This window comes from Panthera onca, chromosome A1 (genome assembly GCF_046562875.1).
Source record: "Panthera onca isolate mPanOnc1 chromosome A1, mPanOnc1 haplotype 2, whole genome shotgun sequence".
Classification (NCBI taxonomy): Eukaryota; Metazoa; Chordata; class Mammalia; order Carnivora; family Felidae; genus Panthera; species Panthera onca.
In genome coordinates this window covers 85,754,737-85,782,218 of record NC_138339.1, presented here as the reverse complement: position 1 = coordinate 85,782,218, position 27,482 = coordinate 85,754,737, and the positions used below count along the sequence as shown (strand labels likewise).

Sequence of the window (27,482 nt, the reverse complement as noted above, 5' to 3'; positions counted from 1 at the left end):
ACTTTCTTTTTTCTTTTTCCTTGTTTTGGACTGAGCAGTGTTTTTTTATTTTATTTTATTTTCCTGATTAGCTGATTTTACACACATACTCCCTATATACCCACATTTCCAATTTCTCTTTGTCTCTTTCTCTTTCTTTTAAGTAGGCTTCATGCCCAGCACAGAGCTCAATGTGGGGCTTGAACTCACGACCCTAAGCTGAGTCAAGAGTTGGACATTTAACCGAGAGAGCCACCCAGGCACCCTCACATTTCCAGGTTCTCTCGAAAAAAAATAGAAAATCTGGCAACACAAGGCTAATATTTCTACAGGGCAGGAATCAACTGAAGCGGAGTACCCCTTGTGCACTTTGAACAGAGCACTAATTCTCAGTCCTCTCCACTCCCCACTACACACAGTCTGCTCATACACAGTACCTGCCCGGTCACTGAAAGCACTTGGTATTGTGATCCCTGGGCTATATTATCCTGGCTTTAAACTTTTCTTCATAGATCTTAATCTGTGGTTGTTAGATCTTCTTTGAATTTTTCTACTGAGAATGATTTTTTTTTTTTTTTTTTTTTAATTAGGCTTGGAACCAGAAACAGAATTTAGCTAAAGTGTGTTATCTCAACCATAACAAAAATATGTGGCTCTGGACCTCCTGCTACTTCATTGTCTTCCACAGTTTTTATACTGCTGATTCTGTTTCTGCTTTTTTGTAGGACCCAGGCTTTTTTCGGTTGTCTTATGATTAGTCCTCAATTCTTCTTAGTAGAGTTTTGGTCCTCCTAAAGATATGCCTTTGCATTGCATCTTCAAATGTTTATTCTGTTGTTTTATCTATTCGATCAGAGGCTCTAGTTTGTTGTTCTGAGAGGACAAATCAATGTAATGTCAATTTAGTGTACTCACAGTGCCTTAGGCTGTGGAATGGACCAGCATTCACAGAAAGATACAGTATTGTAAAGTAGTTACAAATGTCCTTAGAAAGCATTTCAGGTATGAATTGGGTCAGATTGAGACATAAAGAATGAAAAGTTCTGAATTCTCTCCTGTGAATAATAATATCCTCATTTTAATGGGCTTAGCTTGGCTTTCCCTTCTATAAGAAAGATGTTTCCGGTTGTGAGTAATTGAAGACCAGATTCAAACTGGCAATGAAGGAAATTTACTGGCTCAATAGAGTGCAGTGGGAGATCAGGCTTCAGGCATAACCAGATCAAGACTACAATTCTATTTCCCATTGAGTCTTTCAGCTCGGCCCCTCTTTGATTGTCTGCTTCATTTTTAGCCTGGCTTCCTACACTGTAAATAAACACCTGAAGCAATTCCACATATAGTAGTTCCTGTGGCAAAGAGAGTATCTGTCCTGATCACTTTTTGGTAAGAGCAAGGAAATTTCCCAGAAATCCTCACTAAAGTCTTATATACATCTCTGGTCAGCACTGGGTCATTTGCCCATCCTTAAATGTTTAAATGTGGCCAGTGTGACAAGATTGAGCTAACCAGGGCTTATTCTTTATTAGCTCATCCATACCTCATGGCTAAAAGGGTGCGGTGGGGAAAATTATTACACTGAAGGAGATATAGACAGCTGGACAGAGACACCTTCTTTAGAAGTTACACCGCTAGGAAGAAACTTCGTTAAGTATGATCATCCTCTGAGTTGCTACCTCACATCTAGAAAAAAAAAAGTACTTCATGTGGTAGTCCTTCTTTTCTTTTATGAGGATGAAACCTTAATACTATAGACTGGGAGCCTTAAACAATACATATTTATGTTCCCACAGTTCTGGGGGCTGACATGTCCAAGATCAGGATGCCAGTGTGGCTGGGTTCTGGTGAGAGCTCTATTTCTGACTTACAGATGGCTGCCTTTCTGCTGTGTCCTCATGGCAGCGAAAGACAGAGAGACAAACAGGAGGAGAACTCTCTTATCCTCTTCTTCTAAGGCCATATTCCTACCGGATTAGGATACCTCCCTTCTGACCTCATTTACCTTAAATTCCCATCTAAAGGTCCTATCTTCAGATAGTCCTATTGAGCATTAGGGCTTCACCATATTAATTAGGGGGGGGGGGGGAACAGATTCAGCAGATAGCAGTGTTGAGATGTTAATCATTGCCCAAGTATTTTTTGAGCATCTGTTCTGTGTCCAAGGTGGACTGGGCATTGTGATGGTTGGGGGTTGGGTGGGGCAGGATGAAATATTCACTGGGCGGCAATCATAAACTAGAACAAATGCTGTGAGGTAGGTAGAGTAATGCTGGGAGAACTCCAGAGTGGCCGGGATCACTGAAGATTGGAATGGCCCAAAAACTGTATGGAGAATTTGAGGCTTAAGCTAGGATTTTGGAATTGGTGGAAAGAAGTATGAAGTGTGTGAAAGGATAAACACCCAGACGAGGAGGGTAGCAATGGGGCTTGAGGGAAAGGGCCAGGTACCATGGAGGTCTTACAGAAAAGACTGAGAAAGTTTCATAACTGATTGGCATAGAGGGGACTTCATAACTGAGACATGGAATGAAAGGGTGAGAAGAATGGATCTTTGAACAGAGATCAGAAATTCCATAAAGAGGGAAGTTATGGGGGTGGGATTGGGTCCATGCAGAAGGATGAGGATTATTTTAGAAATAATAGTTTTTAGAAAGTTTTTATCATGGGGTTGATAATTGAAGCTAAGGAAGTGAATGATCTCTTTGAGAAAATATGTAGAGAGATGGATGGAAAGAAAAGGGCTAACAATCATTTCCCTGAAGTATCTAGCAATAGCAAGTGGCATGATGGTGTGAGACTATTGAAACTTTGATGGATTTAGTTCTGATTTTCTCAGGGCATGCACAGAACTAAGTGTCATGTGAAATGATCATTTGTTGGTTGATGATAGAATGGATGAATGTTAGAAGTTTAAAATCCACAATGTCTACTATGCATCAGAGATGTTTTAAAGTCCAGCAGCTTTCCCATTTCCATTTAATTGATTGTTTGATCATCATTTATTACTTATACACTGAAGAAATGATAAGCTGAAATATTCCTTCCATCACATGAAGGGGTTAATTAGCTCAGTTTTCAGAGGAGTCATCTGACTGTCATACTAGTCCAGGTACATTCACTGGGGCATTCCCAGTGGGCAGGGATCCTGGGAGAGCATTGCACTATGACCTAGTTTTCCCTTTGGAAGCAGGTCCTTTCTCCTGGGCCTACCTCAGCTTTCTCTTGGCAGTTCTGCTCTCAGTGACCTTTCTTCCTGTACTAGCAGCTAACGGTTGGGTCTACCTTTGTGAAGACAACGTGTGGTTGGTCTGCCTTTGAATTTCTCCCTCCTCCCTTTGGAGCTCAGAGCTGCCCACAACTGTACCCAATATTTTAGATCCTCCAACCTCTTCTCTTCTGCTAGCAGTATTTGCCATTCTAATGTCTAGTTCTTGTGGAGTCCTGGTGTGGATCAATGAATTTTATGCTATCTTGGGGCTTTCTGAAGACAAAGAATTGAGTCAGATAAGGAGTTAATAATATATTAATTTAAATGCATATTATATATTTAATATATTTAATAATGTATTTAATGTTATAATAAAATGCCAGGATTTTATTTATTTAAGCTTTTAAACATTTATTTCAGGGGCGCCTGGGTGGCTCAGTTGGTTAAGTGACCACCTTCGGCTCAGATCATGATCTCATGGCTCGTGGGTTCGAGCCCCGTATCAGGCTCTGTGCTAACAGCTTGGAGCCTGGAGCCTGTGTTGGATTCTGTGTCTCCCTTTCTCTCAGCCCCTTCCCCACTCACTCTGTGTGTCTCTCTCTCTCAAAAATAAATACATAGTAAAAAAAATTTATTTCAGTAATCTCTACACCCAATGTAGGGCTCAAACTCACAACCCTGAGATCAAGAGTCCGGGGCTTTTTCAACTGAGCTAGCCAGGTATCCATAAAATACCAGGACTTTAAATCCAGATAGTCCTGGATGTGAATCGTTAGTCTTTAATTTGACCGGTGTATGATTTGAGACAGTTGCTTAACCGTTTTTGAAAACAGTTTTCCCAACTGAAAAATACATGTAACAACTGTCTTTGAAAGTGACTGTAAGCATAAATAAGGTAGACGTACATGAAGAGACCTTGCATAGTACCTGGCATATTATAGGAGCTTCATAGGAGGGTATTTTATATGACAAGCCAAGGCAAAATACACATGTGCCATAGTTCCAGAAATCACTCTACGTGGGTTTATGAGGAAGAAGATTAAGGCAGACAGACATACACTCTCTCCCCTAATTTAAGAATATATACTCCCAGTTCTACCTGGTCAGATCTTTTCGATTTCTATGATGTTATTTTGTTAGCTAGTGCTTCAATGTGCTGAAGAATAGTACCTTAGAGAACTAAACAAGTTAATAGATTTTCCTTAAATTGGACCAATTTTCTTCTTCTTTATTGAATCAAGAAGCTAACTGTCAAAGAGGCATAGAATGGTATAGATAATACCCTAAGGTAACAAAACTCTATTATGTTGTATTCCATTAGAGCTGAGCCCAGGGTATTTTGGAAGAAAATTTCACTATGTAATAAGAGGGGATTGTAGTCCAAACTGTATACGGCTGTTTTTCTCCAGGTTTTTCTACTGTGTACCTTAGCAGCCTTGTCCCAAATGGAAATATCCCAGGTTCATTTTTTCGTCTTGAGAGAATCTAGTGTTAACACTAAATTGGAGATTATCTTTGAAGTAAACAACATTAAGGTGAACAGAGAAATATTCAAGTTCCCTTCAAAGGAATGTGTCAGCTTGCCTACCACCTTCCTCCCTCCATTTATGTAAACCAGAGTCACTGGTATCTTTCCCATAAGTGAGCAGGCAGGTGACTTTGCAGTTGCTCCTGAATAAGAGCCAGATCTTAGAAGTTTTACTCTCTTCTGACCCTTATACCAACTAAGACTTGGCTACTCTGTGGATTAATGTTTGCTAGATAAGTTTTAGAAAACCAAATATATTCCTTATTTACTAGTCATGTCATGAAATATTTCAGATCTATATCTATATCTTAGCATTAGGAGTATATATTACAGTTGTTCAATGCTATAGGTAAAAATACATATCTTCATGTTAGAATTGGGAAGATTTTAGTTACCTTAAGTAAGAGAGAGATTTTTGCCTAAATAACCACATGAATCCCAAATTACGTATAGGCACACCTCATTTCGTTACACTGCACTTTATTGCACTTTGTGGACACTGTGTTTTTTACAGATTGAAGGTTGGTGGCAGCAACCTTGTGTCGAGCAAGTCATCGGGGCCATTTTTCCAACAGCATTTGCTCGTTGTCCCTGTGTCACATTTTGGTAATTCTCACAATATCTCAAAATTTTTCATTATTATCATATTTGTTATGGTGATCTGTGATCAGTAATTTTTCATGTTGCTGTTGTAATTCTTTTGGAGCAACACAAACCACACCCCTATAAGACTGTGAACTTCATTCATAAATGTTGTGTGTGTTCTGACTGTTCCACTGACAGGCTGTTCCCCGTCCCTCTCCCTCTCCCTCTCCTCGGGCTTCCCTATTCCTTGAGACACAACATTATTGAAAGTAGGCCAAGTAATGACCCTACAATAACCTCTTAGTGTTCATATGAAAGAGTTACAGGTCTCTCACTTTAAATCAAAAACTAGAAATAAATAAGCCTAGTGAGGAAGGCATGTCAAAAGTCAAGACAGGCCAAAAGATTGGTCTCTTATGCTAAACAGTTAGCCAAGTTGTAAATGAAAAGAAAAAGTTCTGGAAGCAAATTAAAAAGTGCCACTCCAGGGACTCCTGAGTGGCCCAGTTGGTTAAGCATCTGACTTTTGATTTCTGCTCAGGTCGTGATCTCATGGTTCATGAGATTGAGCCCCTCATTGGACTCTTTGCTGACCATGTGGAGCTTTCAAGTAATTGTGTGTGTGTGTGTGTATGTGTGTGTGTGTGTGTGTGTGTGTGTGTATGCAAAGATGTATTATTATTTTTTAAGATTTTATTTTTAAGTAATCTCTATACACAATGTGGGACTTGAACTTACAACCCCAAGATCAATAGTCACATGCTATATCATCTAAGCCAGCCAGGAGCCCCAACTTTTAAGTCTTAGTTATTAAAGAAATACATTACGCTGTATGTATCTACTAAAGATAATGATTGCTCTGATGGATCTGGGTAGTCAATTGAAAACCTTCTGGAAATAAATCACCATTTTAGATACTATTAAGAACATTTGTGATTCATGAGAAAAAGTAAAAATATCAACAGGAACAGGAGTTTGGAAGAAGTTATTCCAACCCTCATGGATGACTTCGAGAGGTTCAAGACTTCAGTGGAGGAAGTGACTGCAGATGTGGTGGAAATGGCAGGAGAACTAGAATTATAAGTGGAGCCTGGAGATGTGACTGAATTGCTGCAGCATCACTATCAAACTTTAACAGATGAGGAGTTGCTTCTTGCGAATGAGCAAAGAAAATGGTTTCTTGAGATGAAATTTGTTTCTGGTGAAGATGCTGTGAAGACTGTTGAAATGACAAGAGATTTAGAATATGATGTAAACTTAGTTGATGATGAAGTAGCAGGGTTTGAGAGGATTGATTTCAATTTTGATTGTTCTACCATAGGTAAAATGCTATCAAACAGCTTCACATGCTACAGAAAAATGACTCATAAAAGGAAGAGTCAGTTGATGTGGCAAACTTCATTGCTGTCTTATTTTAAGAAATTACCACAACCAAGGGCACTTGGCTGGCTCAGTTGGTAGAGCATGTGACTCTTGTGAGTTCGAGTCCCATGTTTACATTAAAAGAAAAAAAGAAAAAGGAATTTATCACAACCACCCCAATCTCAGCAACCACCAGCCTGATTGGTCAGCAGCCATCAGCCCATCCTCCAGCAAAAAGATTACTACTTGCTTAAAGCTCAGATGATGGTTACCTTTTTTTTTTTGGCAATAAATTACTGTTTCATTAAGGTGTACACATTGGTTTTTTTTTTAGACACAATGCTTTGCATACTTAATAGATTATAGTGTAGTGTAAATATAACTTTTATATACACTAGGAAACCAAAAAATTTATTTTACTTGCTTTATTGCAATATTCACCTTATTGATATGGTCTGGAACTGACCCTGCAATATCTCCAAGGTATGCCCATAGCTTGATTATGTGGCATTCTAAAAGCAGTGTCTCAGATGAATGTCATCCCTTTGAATAAGAGGTAGCCTAGTAGACTATTTGACTAGAAGAAACTGCAGAAGCCATGGTAAAGTTTCATTCTAAATGGTGAAGATTGAAGAAACAGAGGTCCAGAGAGGTCACTGATATGTACAAGGGGATCAACTTGCTAGAGGAAGATGGGGGTCTAGGATTCTTAATTCCTGACATAATATGCTATTTATTTATTTATTTTATTTATTATTTTTAATATATCTATGTATTTATTTATAAATGTTTATTTTTGGGAGATCATGAGTCGGGGAGGGGCAGAGAGAGAGGCAGACAGAAGATCTGAAGAGGGCTCTGCCCTCATAGCAGTAGGCCTGATGTGGGACTTGAACTCATGGACCGTGAGATTATGACCTGAGCGGAAGTGGGTTGCTCAACTGACTGAGCCAGCCAGGACCCAACAATGCACTTTTTAAAACACCATGGTTATTGGATGATATCATGGCTAGCTATAAAAGAATATGGTGAGCTCTTACTGTTTTGAAATAAAACAGCAGCTTACATACATTCTTTTCTAGAGTGAAACTCAGTTGTGTTAAGTTTTAAGCTACCATGTTGGTTTAAATATAGGGAAATTACAAGTTTTACAATATAAAGTCTTGAAGTCCAGAGTCTGGGCACAAGGTTATGGTATTTTAACTCAATTATATAACGTTCTCTGAATAGAAAGGTATTGCTGCAAGAGGAGTTTATTTTTTTTTTAGAGTTTGTTCAAGTAGGAAATAGGAAATGGAACCCCAGGAAAGTCAGATGCCTTGTTGAAGTTCATTTAGCCACTTAGTGTCTGTGGACCAGAACTTAGTTTCCTTGTCTCCCATATGAGTGCTCACCCAATACAGTATCTCATCAGGGAAAAGGGGTGGGAGAGGGAAGGAATGTTTCCTTTGATCTATAGTGGTTTTACAGCTCAGGGCTAAATCTGCTCTATAAAGTGAGGAATAATGGCTAACTGTATTTCCTCTAAATAGGTAGCTTTTCCTTATAGGTACTACATTGTTACCGTGTTTTCTCTTTTGGAGGAAAGGAAGTTGTTATGCATTCAATTGCATCTCCCAAAAAGATTGGTTGAAACTCTAATCCCCAATATCTCAGAATATGACTTTATTTGGAACAGGGTCATTGCAGATATAAATAGTTAATATAAGCTCATACTGGAGTAGGGTGGGCCCTTAATCCATTATGACTATGTCTATGTAAGAAGAGGAGAGACTTAAAGGAGAAAGCCAGAAGAGACAGAGATACAGTGGGAGAAGATGGACATTAGATAAAGAGGTAGAGATTCCAGTGATGCATCTATAACACAAGGACTGCCAAAGATTGCCAGCCACCACCAGAAGCAAGAAAAGGAAAGCTCTGCCTCTCCAGACTTGAGAAGGAACATGGCCCTGCCATGATTTTGGACTTCTAGCCACCAGAACTGTGAGAGAATAAATTTTTTTTTTTAATTATGTTTATTTTATTTTTGAGAGTGAGCGAGTGAGAGAACATGAGCAGGGGAGGGCAAGGGGGGCGGGTGTCACAGGATCCAAAATGGGTTCTGTGCTGACAACAGAAAGCCCGACATGGGGCTTGAACTCACAAGCCATGAGTTCATGACCTGAGCCAAAGTTGGATGCTTAAACCAGACACCCCAAAGTTTAGTTGTTCTAACTCTCCTGGTCTAAAGTACTTTGTTAAGGCAGCCAGTAGGAAACTAATACAGAGGACGGCGTAATGAAGGAGTTTATTGGGCTTTCCTGGTCAGTCTGCTCAAGGCACTCATAAAAGCTTATCAGTCTGAGGCATTTGTCCACTACTTCTCTACACAGCATGCACTGTTATGGCTGGTTCCTCACAAGGGTTTCCTAAAGTTGACTCTCCTCATAGGAGGAAGAATAGTAAGCAGAGTGAACATTTTTTTCTTTGCTGTTTTAATTTTGGAATTAACAATTTGGGGAAGAATGCATGTGCGATTTTGTTGTTGTGGGCTCTGGATATGCTTTTGTAGGCTGCTAGCATCCTGTTTGTTTACATGATGCGTGTGTTATATCTTAGTTTCCTGTTATTTTCCTTTTGATCTAAACATCTTGAGTACTAACCTTTCGGGATTCAGACTTATTAAGAGTGTACACATGTATATGTGTACATTATAAAAGTGTGCCTTGGGGCGCCTGGGTGGCTCAGTCGGTTGAGCTCCAACTTTGGCTCAGGTCACGATCTCGCGGTCCGTGAGTTCGAGCCCCGCATCGGGCCCCTGTGCTGACAGCTCAGAACCCGGAGCCTGTTTCAATTCTGTGTCTCCCTCTCTCTGACCCTCCCCCATTCATGCTCTGTCTCTCTCTGTCTCAAAAATAAATAAACGTTAAAAAAAAAAATTAAAAAAAAAAAAAAAAAAAAAAAAAGTGTGCCTTGCACTAGGAGGTAGAAATGTTGATTTCCTTAAAAAAAAAAAGCAGAAACTGGATGCTTATTCTAACAATTTTTTGCATTTCTATCATTAGTTACACTATTAATTCATTAGAGAAAAATGATCTAATTCATATACTTTCCTATATTCAGTAAGGATCAGATAGCTTTTCATTTGGCAAAAATTCATGTCATCTAAAGTAATAAGAATGTAATAATTTGACTTTCATCAGTTGTTAGAAGAAACTGTTAGATTTATCATCTTAGGACAGTGTATTTTAATCTTTCACATTCTTCTGTTCACTGGTAAGACTGTTTTGTGTAACTAGTAAATAGATCTCTAAATTATACCAAGATGTTTTAATACACTATTTTAACTTTATTAACATTCCCAGAGACCTACCAGTGCCAGAGGTAATAATCATTTTTTTTGGATTGGAAATTGATGTTGAGAACTTATGTAAGTCTTGAATTTAGAAGTAGGAAAATCCATTTCTACTTAGAATTAGCTACAATGTATTAGAAATTCCTAGTATGTCATAAACTTGTTCTCTTGAATCACATTAGGCTATACACCTTAACATACAAATGCTAGAACCTATTCTAAAGCAATGTTTCCCCCCTTTTCTGGCTTTATAATATCTTGACACCATCTGCCAAAGTTGGTGTCTGTGAAGCTGGTTTGAAAATAATATATTCTTGTCCTTATGTGTTAGTTTTGTGCTATTCAGTAAAGACAGTGATACTGGTTCTATTTCCAGTTGGGCTGGTGTGTTTCGCTTTCTATACTACTAGCTGTCTTGGATTTGAAGTCATCTTTTCATACTCATGTATTTACCACAGCATTTCCTGGTTATTTAGACTAGTTCCTCAAAAGTCAAATTAATTTTATCAGTAAGTTAAGTCAAATTAATTTTATCAGTACGTTTTTCTCTCATGTATTGAAAAATGTATCTCCTATTGATTTTGAAATCAAGACATAAAAAGGCAAAATATTTCATCATTCAGATATGGATGTTGTGAGAAATACTGTTGTTGATATAGGAATTCTGAAGGTGTAATTGCCACCAATTATTATAGTTAAAAAGTTATATCTCAAAAATATCAAGCCATAAACAGGCTTTGAGATTTAAAATGCCACAATTATTTTTCACTTATCAAGTACTCCAAATCCTCAACTCAGTTACAGCTTGGGACTCCTGAAAACAAAGTTGCCTGTTTTGTCTTTGTCTCTTTGGTGCGCTACACAGCTTCTTAAATTTTACTGTACTTACAGATTACCTGAGAACCATGTAAACAGGAATTTTGGGTCAGTATTCTGGGGTAGACCTTGATATTCTGCTTTTCTAATGCACTCCCAGGTGACGCCATTGCTGCTGGTTTGGACAACACTTGAAATAGCAAGAATATATAGTAACCTCTTTTCTCCTTTCTTCTGGAAACAGATTTCTTTTTATTGGGAAACCCATTCTATGTGGCATGAGACATGACCCAGATATTGGCCAATCAGAATCGCCCTTAACAAGTGATTTGGAGAGTCCAGATGGCTTTTCTTCCAGGAGCTACAGAAGCTGGGGTCATCTTTCCTGGCCCATCTGAAATGAAAGAATAAGGCAAATATGAAAAAGGGTAAGTTAACAGAGGTGAGAGACAAGAGTGTGTCTCCACAGCATTATTTGGATTTTTGGATCCAAATGTGCTTAATATATATAGTTCATCCTTGGAATTACTGGTTAATACAGTTTGTTTGTTTTTTCACTTAAGCTAGTCTGAGTTTCTTCCTGTTACAGTAAAAAAATCCTGATAAATATACTGAGCTTGTCATTCAGTAAATCCTAATTAGTGATAGGGTTTGGTTAAGTATAGATGACAATGCAAAAGCAAAGCCAAGTAACAGTCAATTAATTGTATGTAACTTGAGACATGTACTTAACTCAGCCTCAAAGTATTCTAATGCAAATTTAGAAGCAACATGGTTAACTTCCAATGTTGTAATGGACTTAGAGCATTATTTCTTTACCTAAAAATATATTACAACCTTGTGCCTTCAATGATGAAGTGGACTTTGGATAGCTACTTTCTACTTTGTGGATGAAGACATCAAAATTCACACATCCTGTTCAAGGCTACATCTAAAGTTATAGAAAGCAAAACATAGAACTCTCTTTTTCATGCTATTATTCCTCTCTCCTCAGTCATTTTTATTCGTTATTGTCTAGACATTGTGTAGATTGGGTTTTTTTTTTTTTTTAATGTTCATTTATTTTGAGAGGAGAGAGAGAGAGAGAGAGAGAGAGAGAGCGAGAGCGCAGAGGGGCAGAAAGAGGGAGAGGATCCCAAGCAGGCTTGGCATTGTCAGTGCAGAGCCTGACTTGGGGCTTGATCCCATGAACCATGAGATCATGACCTGAGCTGAAATCAAGAGTAAGATACTTAGCTGACTGAGTCACCTAGGTGCTCCTTGCTCTTATTTCCATAAAATTGATTATAAATGTATAATGTCTAAACGCTTCTTTGTAAAACACTTTTTATGTGTATATATGTTTGAGAATATGCGGCAATCATATACAACTTGATAGCTAATCTGTAAATGTATAAATACTTAAGTTTTTTTTCTAAATGTGATCCCCAAAGTACCTATGATGTTATGAATCACTAAAATTCACATTAAGAAAAATACTGTTATTTTAAAATTCAGGAAAAATATTTTTGTAAGGTTAGTTAATACATCTTTTAAATGTAAGTGCTCTTGAAGTACTAGAAACTTAGATACTTCACAGCAAGAGGGAATTGGTACCTCAAAGTGAAACTACCTGGTTAAGTTTGGTTCATATAGAGGACTTGAAATTATTTAACCAACTTATGTTTCATAAAAAAAAAAAAATCTGTAACTTGGTGAATTATTAAGGCAAACACTGATAAGTAGTATTAAAAATTCCTGTAAGTCTTCAGTGATTTTCTTTGATATCTAGAAACTATTCTTACCTAGCATGGCTTAAAACAGGGTTTAATTGTAGTCTTAATGTTTGCAAGTATGACGAATTACTAACATGATTAAGATTGAAATAAATCTCCAAACAATTTTACAAAAAAGAAAAAAACAAAACACTTTATTTTCCACAAGGAAGAGCAATAGGAAAAATTAAATCATTTCCCACATATTGTTTTCTTAAAACAGAGCCTACAAGGACATATTCAGCACCAAATAAAACAGGGGGAAAAAAAGGGGAAATTACAAACAGCCATAGAATATAATCTATAAAGCAAACATTTAATATTGCACTTTGTTTTGCTAACATTTTGGATTTTACTTTTCCTAATTGAAAAATCAGGAATCTATCTTGAATACTGGAATACAACTGTGAACCTCACATCTTATGTCAGGAATTGACCAATATTTAGAAAAGAGTAAAGTAATGCCTCTAAATAAGTAAAGAAATAACTTTTAATGGGGAAAATAAAACTTTATTTGATAAAGTTTTATAGATTCAAAATTTAATCACATTTTATTTTGTGACCCAGTGCCAATTATTAGAATATTGGTCATTCTTGTTTCATGTGTTATTTATAAGAGTATATGATGATAAGTATTCCAATGCTATGCATATCAACAATTGTTCCCTAGTCAGACATAAGAGAAAAAAGAAAAGGGATTTTCAGACACCCCCCCCCTCCCAAACAAAAATAAAACCACCAAATGCCCTTTATGCCAAATATTCCATTAGCTTCTTTTGAGGGGGACATTCACAAAATGATTTAACAACAATAAAAAAATATTTCACCCCCATTTCCTTATTATCTAGTATTAGTTTGCTACGGGAGCCCAAACCCTTTACTGAATCACCTAAAACGCGATTCATTTTTACGCTGGGCTTTCTTCACCCTGTCAGCATTTTTCAAACATGAATTGTCTTCCATGTTTTCTTAAAGGCCACTTATGGAAAAGCCTATTTGTTTTGTATGAAGCTTTAAGACAGTATTTAACCAGGTCAAGCACCAAGCCAGAGTTACTATTATTTTCAGCCACTTTATTAACTGTGGGGTTAAACGGCAGGATAGATGTAACACCCATTTCACACGTATGTTGCAATATCAGAGATGCTGATTTTCATTAAAAACATCAGAGCTGAATTCCTTCCAAAGTAAGACGATCGGTAAACTTGGTACCTTGGAAAATGCAGTTTTTAAGTGTCATCATGAATGCTGGTATATTTGTTATGAGCCAACTGTAAATTATCTTTAATATAAACTATAATTTACTGATGTGGTTGCCCTTATCTATATATACTCAAAGTGAGTTGTTTCTCATGTTTAGCAAAATGTTCTTTAGGTAATGGAAAAAATACTTTCATTAAAAAAAACCCCACAAAAATATAAAACAGTTATCATCCCAGCACATATTCTAGTATACTTGTAATTCTGAAGTTATATACTTTTAGAATAAACTTGGGTTTTCAAGCTCTGAGAAGCTTGAGCAGGACACGAAATATATAAATTGAACTAATGTGTATGTGTGTATGTGTGTGTGTACATATTCCTGCTCATTAAAACACTTTGCACCAGCAAAAATGATTTCCAACATAGGTGTTTTGGAGGTAATTAAGTAACTCCGTACAAAAATAAATGCACTTTCTCCTCCTTTCCAGTGACTGGAAAATTTTCATACTCTTAAAATAATAAAAATAACAATCATTTTTAAGAGCAACAAGCCCTTAACTCTTTGCTGGTGCCTGCCATACTGCCTTTCTTTACTCCATTCTTAGCTCTGCTAGTTTCTTCTTATATGTAATGATAAAAAGGGAATGTGGGTGGGTTATCACTTTTGTGTATGTCCCTTTTCCAAATTTCCCTCTCCAAAAAGCCAACCAAACAAACAAAACAAAAAAATAACTCAACAGTGCAACAAAACACAAATAGCATTCCAACAGTTTGGCAAGTGATGCGTTCACCTGAGATTAAGTGATTTTAGGCAGTCAGTAACAAAATGCTGCTTTGCTGTAATAGTAGAAAGGCAACAAATTCTTAAAAGAAACCAAGAAGGTATACAATCTTGACAAAGTCTCTTATTAGCTTCCTCCTCTTATCTCTTTTCCCACATATCTGTTGCGTATCTACTACAGTAGGCTGCAAAACATACAGCAAGAAGGATTGGCTTGAAGGCATTTGATGTTTGTAAATAAATCCACAATAGGATCCAAGCTGAAGAGGTGATACATGGTCAGCCTAGTAGGACATTTCTGAGCATGTGCATACGCAGGTAAAGTCCAGGCTATATTAAATTAAAAAAAAAGTCAGTGCGTTTTTTTCATGTTAAAGTTTTTTCAAAGCTTTCTTTTGTTCCTTGTTGTGCTGACCACAAACAAGTTTTTAAAGAGTATCAAGAGTCTGGCATAAATGGAAAAAAAAAAAGCTGTAGTGACATCGGAACTGCACAATGTAAGCATTGAGCATGTGCAAATTTTCAAATCAAAAGAAGGAAATCATCCCTCTTTACAACGTGGTGTCTTGACACGTATGACCATAGGCTAAGAAGACTGCTCTTAATATGTGCCTGTTTTAAAGGAGAAAAGCTTAGATCTTCAAGCATGTTGGAGCAGTCCCAGAATGTTGCTGTAGGCTTCTAAAGCATGATCACTGGTTGTTTCATGTATCTGCCATTTTTCTGGGCAAAAGCAATTCCACTTCCTCTGAAAACGTGTCTCCAAGATACTTCTCTGTCCTCAGCTGGGAAGAGATACAGTTCAGAACCCACATCAAGTTGATCTAACACAGTTCCTTCAACGAGAGGGGCAGGATGGTCTATCATCTGCTGACTGATCAGGATTTGGATCAATCTAAAAAGAAAAGTGAAAAAAAAATAGTTATTTGATAAGGTCTAGTAAAAATGCAGCTAATGACTAACATTTTGAGTACCACTGAGGAATTTAATCAGAAAGAACATACGCAGCATTTAAGGGAAGAAAGGATACTAGTATTATCTATAAAGTGTCTTAGATTTAATTACTAGGTTAATAATAAAATTTATAAAGGTATGCCCAAATAGTTCTCTTTTCCAAAAGGTAATGGTGAAATTTTATCAGAGAATGCTGTTTTACTCCACACTTAGTAGGAACGAAGACTCAAATACACAATGGAAAACATCTTCATAGCAATGATCTCCTTTTATGAAGTATCCCTTTTATCCTTTTACAAAAAAGTCAACTCCTCTCTTTTCTAGGCTTTGAGAAGAGTGCAGTTGTGTAAAACCCCAGAGGGCCTAGAAAAACAGTGTGTATCAAGAAATAATGCTGAACCCAAAATGCTCTACAGTCTTCCCACCTTCTCCATTTCTACAGTGACTTTCATATGCACATACATTTAAGCAACGTGAGTATATTTCAGCTGTTTCTCAGCTAGAAAGAGAATTGACATAGGAAGGCAAATAGCTGCCTTTAATACGTTCCTTTTTGTGAGACATCGTTTGGGCAACACCCATTTTTACTTGTATTTAAATGTGGCACAGTCCAAAGTGCCTCAGAAACTTTAGGTAAAACACATTTTTAGAGGAAAAAAAGCATCTACCTTTTAATGACTTAAAAGAGACAAAAAAAAAATCACTGTAATACAATCTAGAACTCCTCCCCCCATGCGGCTATTTATTAAATCACACTTTGAAACAATTTAGGGTTTTAAAAGTTTTTAAATTCCCTTAATTATCTTAGTTCACTTTAAAAGAAGGAAGTAGAATTTTACTACAAATTGCTTAGATTGTCATTCTTTTAAAATGCCTGTTGTACAGCCAGAAGGCCTCAGATCAAATCAGTAGTGACTGACTTAAGACAGAAACATCAGTGTAAAAATGTAATAAAATCTGTAAGTGGGAGAACATTTTTAACATTGTAAGGGAAATTTTATGAAATAGAATATTAGGATAGAAAACCATAAGAATTTACAAAAACAAATTCTAAATATTCTACATTTCAATGAGTAAAGTGGATCTCCTATTAACCACATTCAAAGGAAAACACACTCTTCTGGCAATGATGTTAAGGGAGAAAAGGAGCAATTTCTTGCAGAGTGAAACAATCCCATTATGTCTTATTTGAGAGTAATAATACGTAGTAAAATTGCTAAACTATGATAACCAAAAGGATTAGGTTGATTCCAGTGATTTACAAAACTATTTGGTATTATGCTGGTATCAAGGGCAACTTTAAAGCCCTTCAAACATATATGTATTTTTAAAAAATTTTTTTAACGTGTATTTATTTTTGAGAGACAGAGACAGAGCACGAGCAAGGGAGGGGCAGAGAGAGAGGGAGACACAGAATCTGAAGCAGGCTCCAGGCGCTGAGCTGTTAGCACAGAGCCCAACAAGGGGCTTGAACTCACAAACTGTGAGACCATGACCTGAGCCAAGTCAGCGAAGCCACCCAGGCGCCCCTGTTCAAACATATATTAAGATATATTCTGAAGTATCCCGAAATTCCCGGCTTTCTACCCTGCCTCCTTGCCTTCCACATGCTGTTTTTCCTGCCTGGACTATATTACTTTTTGAGGACTACTTATTTTGAAGATCTGACTTAATAATTACCTTCTCAGGGAAGCCTTTCCTGATTCCCAAGTCCTAATGAACTGTTCTCAAATGAACTGCATGCATTCCTATCATACTATTATGGAATATTTCATCTCTAAATTTGTTCTTCTCACTAGTCTGTGAGCTTCTCTCAAGTAAGGGCCATGTTTTATTCACCTACATGCTTGGTGGTCATCAATGGGAGATGAATAGAAATGTTTGTCTAACATGTTTTTGCACATGTCCTTTTCCCCTATGACTGTTAAAATATGCAAGAATTAAACTGGAAAAGGCTGATGAGTAAGATGAATTAAAGCTACTGAATTAATTTATGGTTGCAAAATGCCACTTCTATTGATGCTTAAAATATGAATTAGTCCTGGGGTGCCTGGTTGACTCAGTCTGTTGAGCATCTGACTCTTGATTTTGGCTCAGGTCATGATGTCATGGTTTGTGAGTTCAAGCCCCGTATCAGGCTCTGCGCTGACAGTGCAGAACCTGCTTGGGATTCTCTGTAAAGCTCTCTTTCTACCCCTTCCCCGCATGTGCTTGCTCTCTCTCTCTCTCTCAAAATAAATATAAATAAGCTTAAAAAAATGAATTATTCCTTTAACTGACATTCTGTGAGCATGAGACTGGATACTATCCCTGTTTCCCCAATAATATGAGTCCTACTTATTAAAGTTAAGAATGAAACTTATTTAAATCTGGACAACCATAATTTAATGCTTAATCCTGTTGTTTTAAATTATTTTTCTAATATGATGCTAATCAAAACTGAACTACGTTTTTAAAAAAGTCTACAATAGTATTTCCCAGGAGAGCTAGCCTATTTCATACTTGAGGAGCTAGTGCTTACCTCTGAATAAAGAGGTGGAGGCAAGAACCGAAACTCCTGGATATAAGCAAACAGTGGTCCTTGAAGCGCTCTCTCAAAGTCATCACAAGCACTCACTGGTGCAAGATTGTTCCGCCTTTGTTCCTCTGTTACCACTTCTGCATAGCTGGGTGGTGCTGAAGGAAAAAGATACACGCAATTCGAACAGCATGTTCTTATGCATGTCAAAATACACAGAATAATAGATATTAAAAAAGAATGTCAAGATAAAAAATATAACTTTTTGTTTTGTGATCAAAACTACAGGGATATAGGTTTTATTTATTTTTTTTTTATTTTTATTTTTTTTAAAGTTTTTTTTTAATGTTTATTATTGAGAGACAGAGAGAGGCAGAGCGTGAGCAGGGGAGGGGCAGAGAGAGAGGGAGACACAGAATCTGAAGCAGGCTCCAGGCTCTGAGCTGTCAGCACAGAGCTCGACGTGGGGCTCGAACTCACAAACTGTGAGATCATGACCTGAGCTGAAGTCAGACGCTCAACCAACTGAGCCACCCAGGTGCCCCAAGTTTTAAATCTAACATTAGGGACACATGTACTGTCTGCAGGTATAGACAAAAGTGTATCTATAAAATATTAGAAGCAAAATTATGTTCTTGAAAATATTAAGAGATTAAGCTTAAACATGCATTATCAAATTACCTTCAGGTCTTTCAGGTAGGGATAAACCAAGCCAGTTCATATTCATGCTACACTGACTGCTTACACTTGAGGTTCTGCTACCAAATGGATGTAGAGGAATGGTACCAATGACAAGTGGCAAATTAAGAAATAAATCCATAGCTCCAGGAATATCCACATATACCTAAACATTGAAAAAAGATGTTACGTTTAGAATTCCAAGTATTATTTCTTTTTTAAAAACTAATAACCCAATTTTAATGTTGAAGCCTTCATTTACTTTATTTCTTAGTTATATATACGTAAAACATACAAGAAAAATTTCTCTAGTTACGTATAATACTGTATAGTACGTTTACACGTGAGGTAAACGATTAATTATAAACCAAATTCAGTATTTACATATATTTTTATATATCATATATGGAATATAAAAATCAAATCCTGGATATAAGACAAAATAATATCCTCATGACTTTAATACTAAATAACAACAACAAACCCTTAACTCTATACATACCATTAGTGAATATTCCACACGAATTATGCTACAGTCGAGGATAGAGGGAGAAACTGGTGGAATTTTCAGCAACTTTCCATTCCAGGTATCTGTCTTTCCAGATGATAAGGATTCCCCACGTAAGTTAGCCACAAGCTGTTTTACTTCCTTCATTTTCCCTTTGGCATAGAAGGCCTGTGTTTGGTAAATGGCTGCCTTTGGCACTACCATTCGGGAAGAGCAGTTTTCAATCTCAGCAAATATCTGAATTGATTCACCTAGAGAAAAAAAAATATGTATCTACTGTTAAAAAAGCAGAAAAAGGTAAAACAAACCCAAAAATGTAGATTCTTAAGAACTTAAAATGTAAGTTCATTGCTCTACATGGACAAAAAACTGTCCCAAAAGCAGGAAGTAATTTAGAATTATGAAAAAGAACTACTCATTTACAGTAGCTATTTAAAAATGGACACTACATTCCAATTTATGAAAGAAAACTGAGTTACTTTACCAAAGAATACTGTATTATGTTTGCATTTAGAGACATTCCATAAATTTATATATAAAAGCTAAATGAAGGATCGTTTTCCTTGGGAAGCCATCTCATACGTACCTGGGGTATAGCCCTTCCTTTCGATTTTGGCACTTAAGGATATTGGGCCTGAGGTACAGAACCAGCAACAGAGAGTCTTTTCTTTTGTGCCTGCTTGGGGTGACTGTAAGAAATAAATTTGGAGAAAAAGATCAATGCATGAAATTGGGACAGTAACAATGTTTTAATATAAAAATCCCAAATTCTTGGAGAATTAAAATTAAAAGCAGTGTTGCTTTTTTCCTAAGTGTATCCAAATGTACTTCAAAAAAAACCTAACTGATGGCTCCTGAATTATACAATTATTTTTGTTTATATATAAATTTCCATTCAATTAAAAAAAGGGGTACAAGGTTTAACATCACATTCCATAAACATAGTTTTATATATACAGTAAAAACTAACCATCCAAACAAACAAAAAAACCCTTTCCACATGAACTGCCTTTAAAAAAAAAAAGGCAGCTTAGAAAGCAGTTTGGTTATAATCCCAAATGTTAACATCTTTCTTTAAGAATGTAACAATCAATTATGTGAAAAAAGGAAAACTCTCATTTTTAATGTTATTTGCTTGAAGATGTTATCATTTGTTTAAACCAAATAAAGTTTTTAAAGTCAAATTTGAATCTTGTGGAAAAATGCAATTAAAAAGAATTGCTTTTAAAATGGAATTGTTTTTTCATCAAAGTGACAAAATCTCCCCAACATTTGACAACTATCCCTATGTTGGAAGAATGCAATGCGAATTTTAGATTATGATCTTTTCATGGTAAGTGATATGGTCTTATAATAATAACTGATACTACTGTTCCTCTCCTGCTAGAATTATCCAAGGAACAGATCTATTTTTTGTTATTGTTATCTTTTGAGTAAGAGTTATTTCATACCATATGCTGAAGTTATTACAATGTCAGAAAATATGAGCATACTTTTCGCTAATTTGTGTGCTCTTGACTGTATTTTTAAAATAAATATTAAAAAATAAATAGTTATGAATTTTAAAATAAATCACAATTTAAAATTTATACGTATTGCATAGTTTAGGTGATTATTCTTTAATATTTATATGCTGAAAACAAGAATGAAGAATTCAGTCAATTCTTACCAGTAATGAAGGAGTGTTGATATCTATATGCTCAAAGACTGTAAATTCCTTCTTTAATTTTACTGGTAGAAGCCAAGGCCTGTGCAATTCGGCTTTCACCCAATAGCGCACACTGCCATGTCGGCCTTCGAATGAGGTAGCAAGTGGTCTGTGCAGAATATAAAGTTCAATATATTAATTTTATACCTCTTTTTAATAATTATACAGCAGGTCAGCATATAGAAGTGTTACTACAGGGCACTGTTTATTATCAATGAGGTATCAAACATAGAATTTTTTTAATTTCCAAAGGGATAAGTCATTGGGGGAAAAAAAATCTTCTGTTTTCCAAATGACAATAGCTAACAGTTAATATTATAGTAATTTTGCTTAAAAAAGCCAGAAGAATACAATCCCTTTAAACTAAGAAGAAGCTACTTTTAATGCTGGTGGCAAAATTATGCAAGTTTGGAAATGAACAATTCTTGAAATATCAAAAGTTTAATCTAAAAATGAAGTTAAGAATGGTTTAAGTATTTCTATTAAGAAATTCTACCCACTGGCTAGAAATCTCTTTTTGTAGTAACTAATTAAGAAGGTCTAGAAAAGGCATAGGTCATTTGTTATAATTTAAAAAAATTTGCATTTTATAGGTCTACTGAAACTCTAAAAAGCTGGTTTCCCATTTCCTAGTTTACTCATATTCTAACTCTTTTTGGCCAGGTTTTCTAACTTTATAGGTTTAAAAAGAAAAAGAAACATTTCTGTTAATCTGTGTCAAGAAAATCAGAAGTGTTTTTCAATTCTCCCAAATTTTATTAATTGTGGAAGGTTTTATTTCGGTAGGCTTAGTTTTTTTTTTTTTCTTCTTTCATAATTTCCTTAGAAAAATGCCCAGGGTTCAGTTATGTATAAGGTAAAGTGCTAACTTAGATTAGCATGAGAAGTAGTGTTGTTTTTACAGATATTTTTGTATTTTAGACTCCTGTATTAATGTGTATAGCACAGAAAAATAAAATGCAGTATTTATGTTAGTTAGTCTTCCAGACTTTATTTTCAATGACCTTGGTTTGGGGTGCCTGGGTGGCTCAGTCAAACATCTGACTCTTGATTTTGGATCAGGTCGAGACCTCACGGTTTGTGGGATGTCCGGCTCTGAGCTGACAGTGCAGAGCCTGCTTTGGATTCGCTCTCCCTCTTTTTCTCTCAAAATAAATAAATAAACATTAAAAAAAGTTAAATGACCTTGGTTTACAGATTTTTAAAAAACATATAAATATTAAATTACCTTCACCCTGAAAAATATTCAGGCCCAGTATTAGCATTATATTCACACTTGCAGTATGTCTCTTAAAAAGTAGATTAGGGCATGGAGGAAATAGAATATTCTGAAAAATACCATTTATGAACTATTCGCATTAACTCAAGTACTAGAATTATCAAAGATATTAAAAAATTGAGGGGAGTATTTTTTTTTTTTTAACGATCTATTTTTATGTTAAAAATAAACCACTTTCTTTTCTTCTTCCATACTATATTCCAAGCCTTATATTTAGGTACATGATGGGTGTTTCCTTTTAAGTTCAGATCATATAGTATCTCTTTTGGGACCTTTTCAATTAGCTCTTTGCACAGAAGCTGAATCCGTATCTAAAGAACATCACTTCTAAAGTTAATCTATTCCTAATTATTTTTATCTTTTTAATTTACTGCTGTTGGTTAGCATTAGCAGAAAAGACTTGATATGTTCTATGTTTCTGCTAATACCAATTGATGATAAATAAAGTACTTATAAAATGCTTACTATTTGAGCAGAATCTTCTAATTCACTCATGTTAGGTGAAATACTATTCAAGTTTTAAAAACCTCACAGATCTTGAGACAAAGTACTAAGAATTGAGCTTTGCTTTCTATAATTTTGCCAGGCTAGATTAAAAAGTAGCTACTTCTTTCAGTGTATTGTTTTCCTCTAGCAACATTCAATAATGAAAAGGGTTTTTTTTTTAAACTAAAAATATTTAAATTTAGAATAATTTTAAAAGAATGGAGGTTTATGAAGAATGCCTGTTATAATACTTACGTCTGTGGAAGCTCGAAGCTGAATGCATATTCATGCCTTCCTGAATGAATAGTGTTGAAGCCTTCTTCGGAATTATCATCATCTTAAAACAAACAGAAAAAGGAAAAAGAAGCTTGACGTTAAACCTTTACACACTCCTCATAGTGGCATAACTTTAAAGATACTCCTATAATAATTAAGGCCACAAGCTTTGTAGTCTGAGAGGTCTTAATGCCAATTCTTACTTTGGTTACTTCCCCTGGGTGAAATACAAATCCTGAGACTTCAGTTGCCTCATCTGTAAGATGGGGATAATTAACACTTCTACCCCAAAGGCAAGTATTTTAATGGTATATGAGCCAACTCTACAGGATCTGCATCCAATATAGTACATGCTCAACAAAAAGAGGAAGAGCTCAAATTTCACACTAACATGTTATCTTGGTCTCCAATGGTTTAAGCTTATTATGAGACATGTAATAAAAACTGGGTAAACCTTTCAAGTCTGTCAGTTTTGATACAGATTAAATGAATAATTCTAAAACCATTAGAAAACTTTGTCAAATGTTGACGTTAAAAAGAAAAACGGAACAGTGATTTTAATGTCAGTTTCAAAGCTAAAAATAAAAATTCTTTACTGACCCTAAAATGATGACCACACTCAGTTTGTCCTAGCAACAGCTAAAAATTTGCATACGTATATTAAAAAAACCCTTAAATAGCTTTAAGATCTTTTAAAGGTTGCCTGCTTACGGGGAAACATGTTCTACATCCTTGAAAAATGAACTCCAATTAGGTTGTTTCCAATTTCCAGATGAATGACCTTTCATTTTATAACCAATTTCTTTCGGCCAAAGAGCTTATTTTAAAAATTTCTCCATAATAAATATACTTAATGAAAATACGGGCGGGGATTCTGGATTCTTAAAATGACTATTCTTAGCCTTCTAAATATTATAATTACATAAATGTCTTATTATTAACGTACTTTTTAGTGTAGACACCATCATTTACCACGAGAGGAGACGGGATTGGTAAAATCATTTAACTTTCCCTCACCAAAAAGTATCGAAGGTACACAAAAAACGTGATGCTTCCCTTACATCAAAGGGAGAAAAGGAAAAAAGCGCGTCTATATGTGGATACTTTTATTCAAAACCCACGATGATTCCCTCATATCTCAGTACTATTTTCCTCGTCCCCTGTGCAAATCCTCTGAAAGAATTTCAGCACTGAAAATTGGCTGGTGAGTTGGGGGCCATGTACACTCGCTCCCCTCGAAGGCGCCCAAAGTTTGCCTCCCTCTCCTTTTCTTCCCTTCTCTCTCCCTTTTTGTGCCAGCTCAGCAGTCTCATTGAGGCGAGCTGCGGCGGCCGCGCCGTGGTAAACAAGTGCCGGGCTGTCAATCAAGAACTAGACCGGAGCAGGAGAGGACCGGCCTAAACCGGCGCGAGCAGATCCCAGCCGGCCCGCCCGCGCGCCGCCGCCGCCCGCGCGACCCGCTATACATACGGCATACGTCGCGCGGCGCTCGCGCTCGCGTTCGCGCAGCCTACCCTGCTGGACTGGGGGCGGGGCGACCGCACCGCGGCGTTTCCGCTTTACACGCCCCAGCCGGTGACCGGTTCGATCTGGCTCGGGCCACCCTGACACCTTTACAGTTGCGGTGAGGGAAACTGGGGCGGGGTGGGGGGTGGGCAGGGCTGCATAGTCCCTGGGAAACAATGGGGAGGGGCCAGGGAATACTCGCCAAGGTCCCGACCCCAGCTTTCGTTGTCAGTGGCACTTTTCCCTCTCCTCCTGGCCAGCCTTTACGGTCAGTCCCTCAGGTCAAATCAAGGTAGCCGGTCTGGGGACTGCATAGGTCCACACAACACGCTTTGTTTCAGCTCAGGGAATGAGCGTTTACAGAAGCCAGCTGACATCTTCCAGCCGAGAACAGGAAAATGGGGTCCTAACCCTGCCTACCCAAGTTCCTTCAGAATAGAATTGTCAGCTGAAGTTACGCCCAGGGCCGTTCGGCACCTGTAAGGCCAGCAGGAGCTTCTCCCCCTCTACTCTGCTGAAACCCAAGATCGTTTTCTTTGGGGTCCCCAAGCAAGCCGAGGTGAGGGGCGACAACATTCCGTGACAGGAACCACGGCGCCTCCACAACCTCGGGGAGGGATGCGAGTACGGGCGGGGGCGGCCACTCTGGAGGGACCTTTACCGGCGCACGCCGGTTCCAAGCCTCGCCCCAACCGGCGCGAGCCCACTCTCCCCACCCGCCCGCGCCCAATCCAATCAGAGCCTGGCATCGCCTTAGCAACAGGCTAACAAACGCGGCTCCGCCTATCGCCGGTCGCCCGGGGCGGGGTCTCAGTTACCAGGCTAGTTTGAGAGGTCCCACTTTTAAGTCATTGAAACTATTCCAGCTAAGAGCTCGTCCGCGCCCTGCAGGGGTTGAGGGGCATCTCGTTGGGGTACGGGGTACATAATTTTCTTTACCGTGAAATCATCGAGTAATCAAACTGCGTTTGCCCCCATAAGTCGTTATTCTACTTTTATCCCACTGCAAACCTCAGCTCCTTAAAAACCTTTGTTTCTTAACCGTTTGATAAAAAGCTGCAATGTCCAGAAAGGTTCAAACACAAACTCGTGTGCCTGCTTCTCAACAAATACCAAAGCTGTCATTAGGCATTTACATTTAACATCAGTCTTACTGCTCAGAAGGATTAACTAGAAATTATTTCAGAATACAAATGACCTATGTGTAACCGTGAAAACCCAACCAAAGAACTGATTTCATCTTAATCTATTAAAAAAAAAATGAGTTAAATGCTGTAACTCCCAAGCATCCTTCATTTCGACACTTGCCTTAGTTCAATTAGCACTTCCTCAGGGATGTATATTTTTTAATATTAAAAAAGGTAAAGATGTCCTGTACTTTTTGAAAATCCTCAACATTTGAACTAAATACTGCATGAAAAAGGAGAAGCATAAAATTACATAACCAGTTTTAACATTATATTCTTCTTCGACTAGGAATTAAGTCATCGCCACCACCTGACGCGTGTAACCAATCTGCTGAGAGCAGAACAAGCGCCCCTCCTCACCACCCCCCAGAACTGGTCCGAAACAGGATTGAACCGCTTCTAACAAAGGGTGGAAACTTAGAAAAACAAGCTTAGAGTCTCCTATATTTCCACAATGTAACCACTTAAACAATAGATTGGAAATCTTAGGACCCCTTCTCCCCTTGACAACCCTTCATCTTCCTTTTCTAACCAAAAATCAAATCCAATGTGCCGAATACTTTTCAATTCCATTTGACTGGCACAGGTTTCATTGAATGCACGTTCCAAAGTTAGGCATCATACTCGGAAAAGAAAATTACTGACCCGAAATGGCTTCTAAAACTGATTTGAAACCTATCATAATGATAGACACTATCCTTTAAAATAGAGAATGCTTGATGTAAATTTATAAAGGATCTGGAAAGAATAGGGAAAAAACACGTGGGGTGTTGATGCCATATGTCAAAATAAGCCACAGAAATCCTTTATCAAAGAACAACGATCAATTCTTTAAAATATTTTGCGTGTCAATACTAAAAATGAAAACCACCTATTTACCCACTTAAAAATGTTACTCCATTTCTTCACTGAAGCTTAGTTTTTTAAGATCTAAGGTTGCAGAGTACAAGGGGAAAAAATCGAATATTGGACTGCAGATTTTAGCAATTCATTTGAAAACTTATTAGTAAAATTATTGAATGAGATTTAAGTAGAATTTACAAGTAAGATAGAAATGTATTCCAAGTGCGTATGGCACAGACCAAGCCGGGTATAGACAGAGGTAGTTGAGTAAGTGCAGTTTGCAGTCACTTTGCAGATGCCTGCATGCATTACGGCTTAACACACGATGAATGTCAAGGAGAATCCCAATCTTCCAACTTTGCTAATCTTTATCAAACTGCTATGTGTTATGCCAGGAGTAGAATTAACACGAATTCAGGAAAATTGAAAAGGTACTTTTCAAAGAAAATCAAGGTCTAATGATTTCTGTATAATATAAAAACTTACCTCTTTCGTGTCCAATTAAGATGTCTTTATGGTTGAAATATTCTACTTCTTCAGTGTAATTCTGTGTATAGGCAGTATTGGAGCCGGCGTTTCTTGACTCGGTCCAGCGTACTTTCGCATGTCCTCTTGCATGAATTTTAAGAGATTTTACTCTGATTTCCCCAGTAACTTCTAAATTCACCCTTCCTGAGACTGTATCCCCACTAGAATACACAGGGACATTGCTGTCATTAAGACAGTCAAAGCTTATTGTCAAACTCTTCACCTTTCCCAGCACCATGTTTATAACAAAATCTATAAAAATATAATGTAAGACAAAAAAAGTCAAGATCACATATAAAATGTGATCTTCACCTAACACTGATCGATGTCTTTGCCGTGCAAAAAGCTTGCAGGCAAGATCAGTGATTCTTTACAAATAGTTCATTGAGATTTCTTAAAAAGTCAGGGCAGCACAGAGGCTGCTGCTCCACGATTCTGCTAGTCTCAGTGGTCTCCTTACA

The 27,482-nt window shown here is 37.1% G+C and overlaps 1 protein-coding gene and 1 long non-coding RNA gene across 13 annotated transcripts in view; one reads left to right on the top strand and one right to left on the bottom strand.

Moving 5' to 3' along the window:
• The first annotated feature begins 1,398 nt into the window (after nucleotides 1-1,398).
• Nucleotides 1,399-27,482, top strand: part of LOC132681176 (uncharacterized) — a 233,327-nt gene continuing 207,243 nt past the window's right edge. For 7 of the 9 annotated variants that reach the window (XR_013556072.2, XR_013556071.2, XR_013556074.2 and 4 more), the window contains exon 1: nucleotides 10,705-11,240. This is a non-coding gene — a long non-coding RNA (uncharacterized LOC132681176). Of the gene's footprint in view, nucleotides 1,631-10,704; nucleotides 11,241-24,444; nucleotides 24,582-27,482 lie in introns of those variants that run through there. The other 2 variants (XR_013556082.2, XR_013556077.2) reach the window with 2 other exon arrangements.
• ARRDC3 (arrestin domain containing 3) lies at nucleotides 12,693-27,468 on the bottom strand. 4 transcript variants are annotated; one of them, XM_060635375.3, is made up of 8 exons: nucleotides 26,980-27,465; nucleotides 22,937-23,018; nucleotides 20,878-21,025; nucleotides 19,795-19,897; nucleotides 19,203-19,459; nucleotides 18,704-18,866; nucleotides 18,026-18,180; nucleotides 12,693-15,445 (listed from the first exon to the last, which is right to left on the bottom strand). In XM_060635375.3, exons 1-8 carry the CDS (start codon nucleotides 27,257-27,259, stop codon nucleotides 15,389-15,391), a joined length of 1,245 nt encoding a protein of 414 aa, XP_060491358.1. In that variant the 5' UTR covers nucleotides 27,260-27,465; the 3' UTR covers nucleotides 12,693-15,388. The 4 variants fall into 4 exon arrangements, with proteins under 4 accessions (XP_060491358.1, XP_078304273.1, XP_081652661.1 ...); XM_078448147.2 differs by lacking the exon at nucleotides 26,980-27,465 and adding an exon at nucleotides 23,904-23,940; XM_078448141.1 differs by lacking the exon at nucleotides 12,693-15,445 and having other exon boundaries at nucleotides 18,132-18,218; nucleotides 26,980-27,468.

Coding starts and splice junctions, on each gene's coding strand:
- ARRDC3 (XM_060635375.3), bottom strand. CDS start 27,259: ATGGTGCTGGGAAAGGTGAAGAGTTTGACAATAAGCTTTGACTGTCTT. Junction 23,019..26,979: donor CTTAATTGGACACGAAAGAG/GTAAGTTTTTAT, acceptor GTTTGTTTTAAG/ATGATGATAATTCCGAAGAA. Junction 19,460..19,794: donor AAGGAAGGGCTATACCCCAG/GTACGTATGAGA, acceptor TTTTTTCTCTAG/GTGAATCAATTCAGATATTT.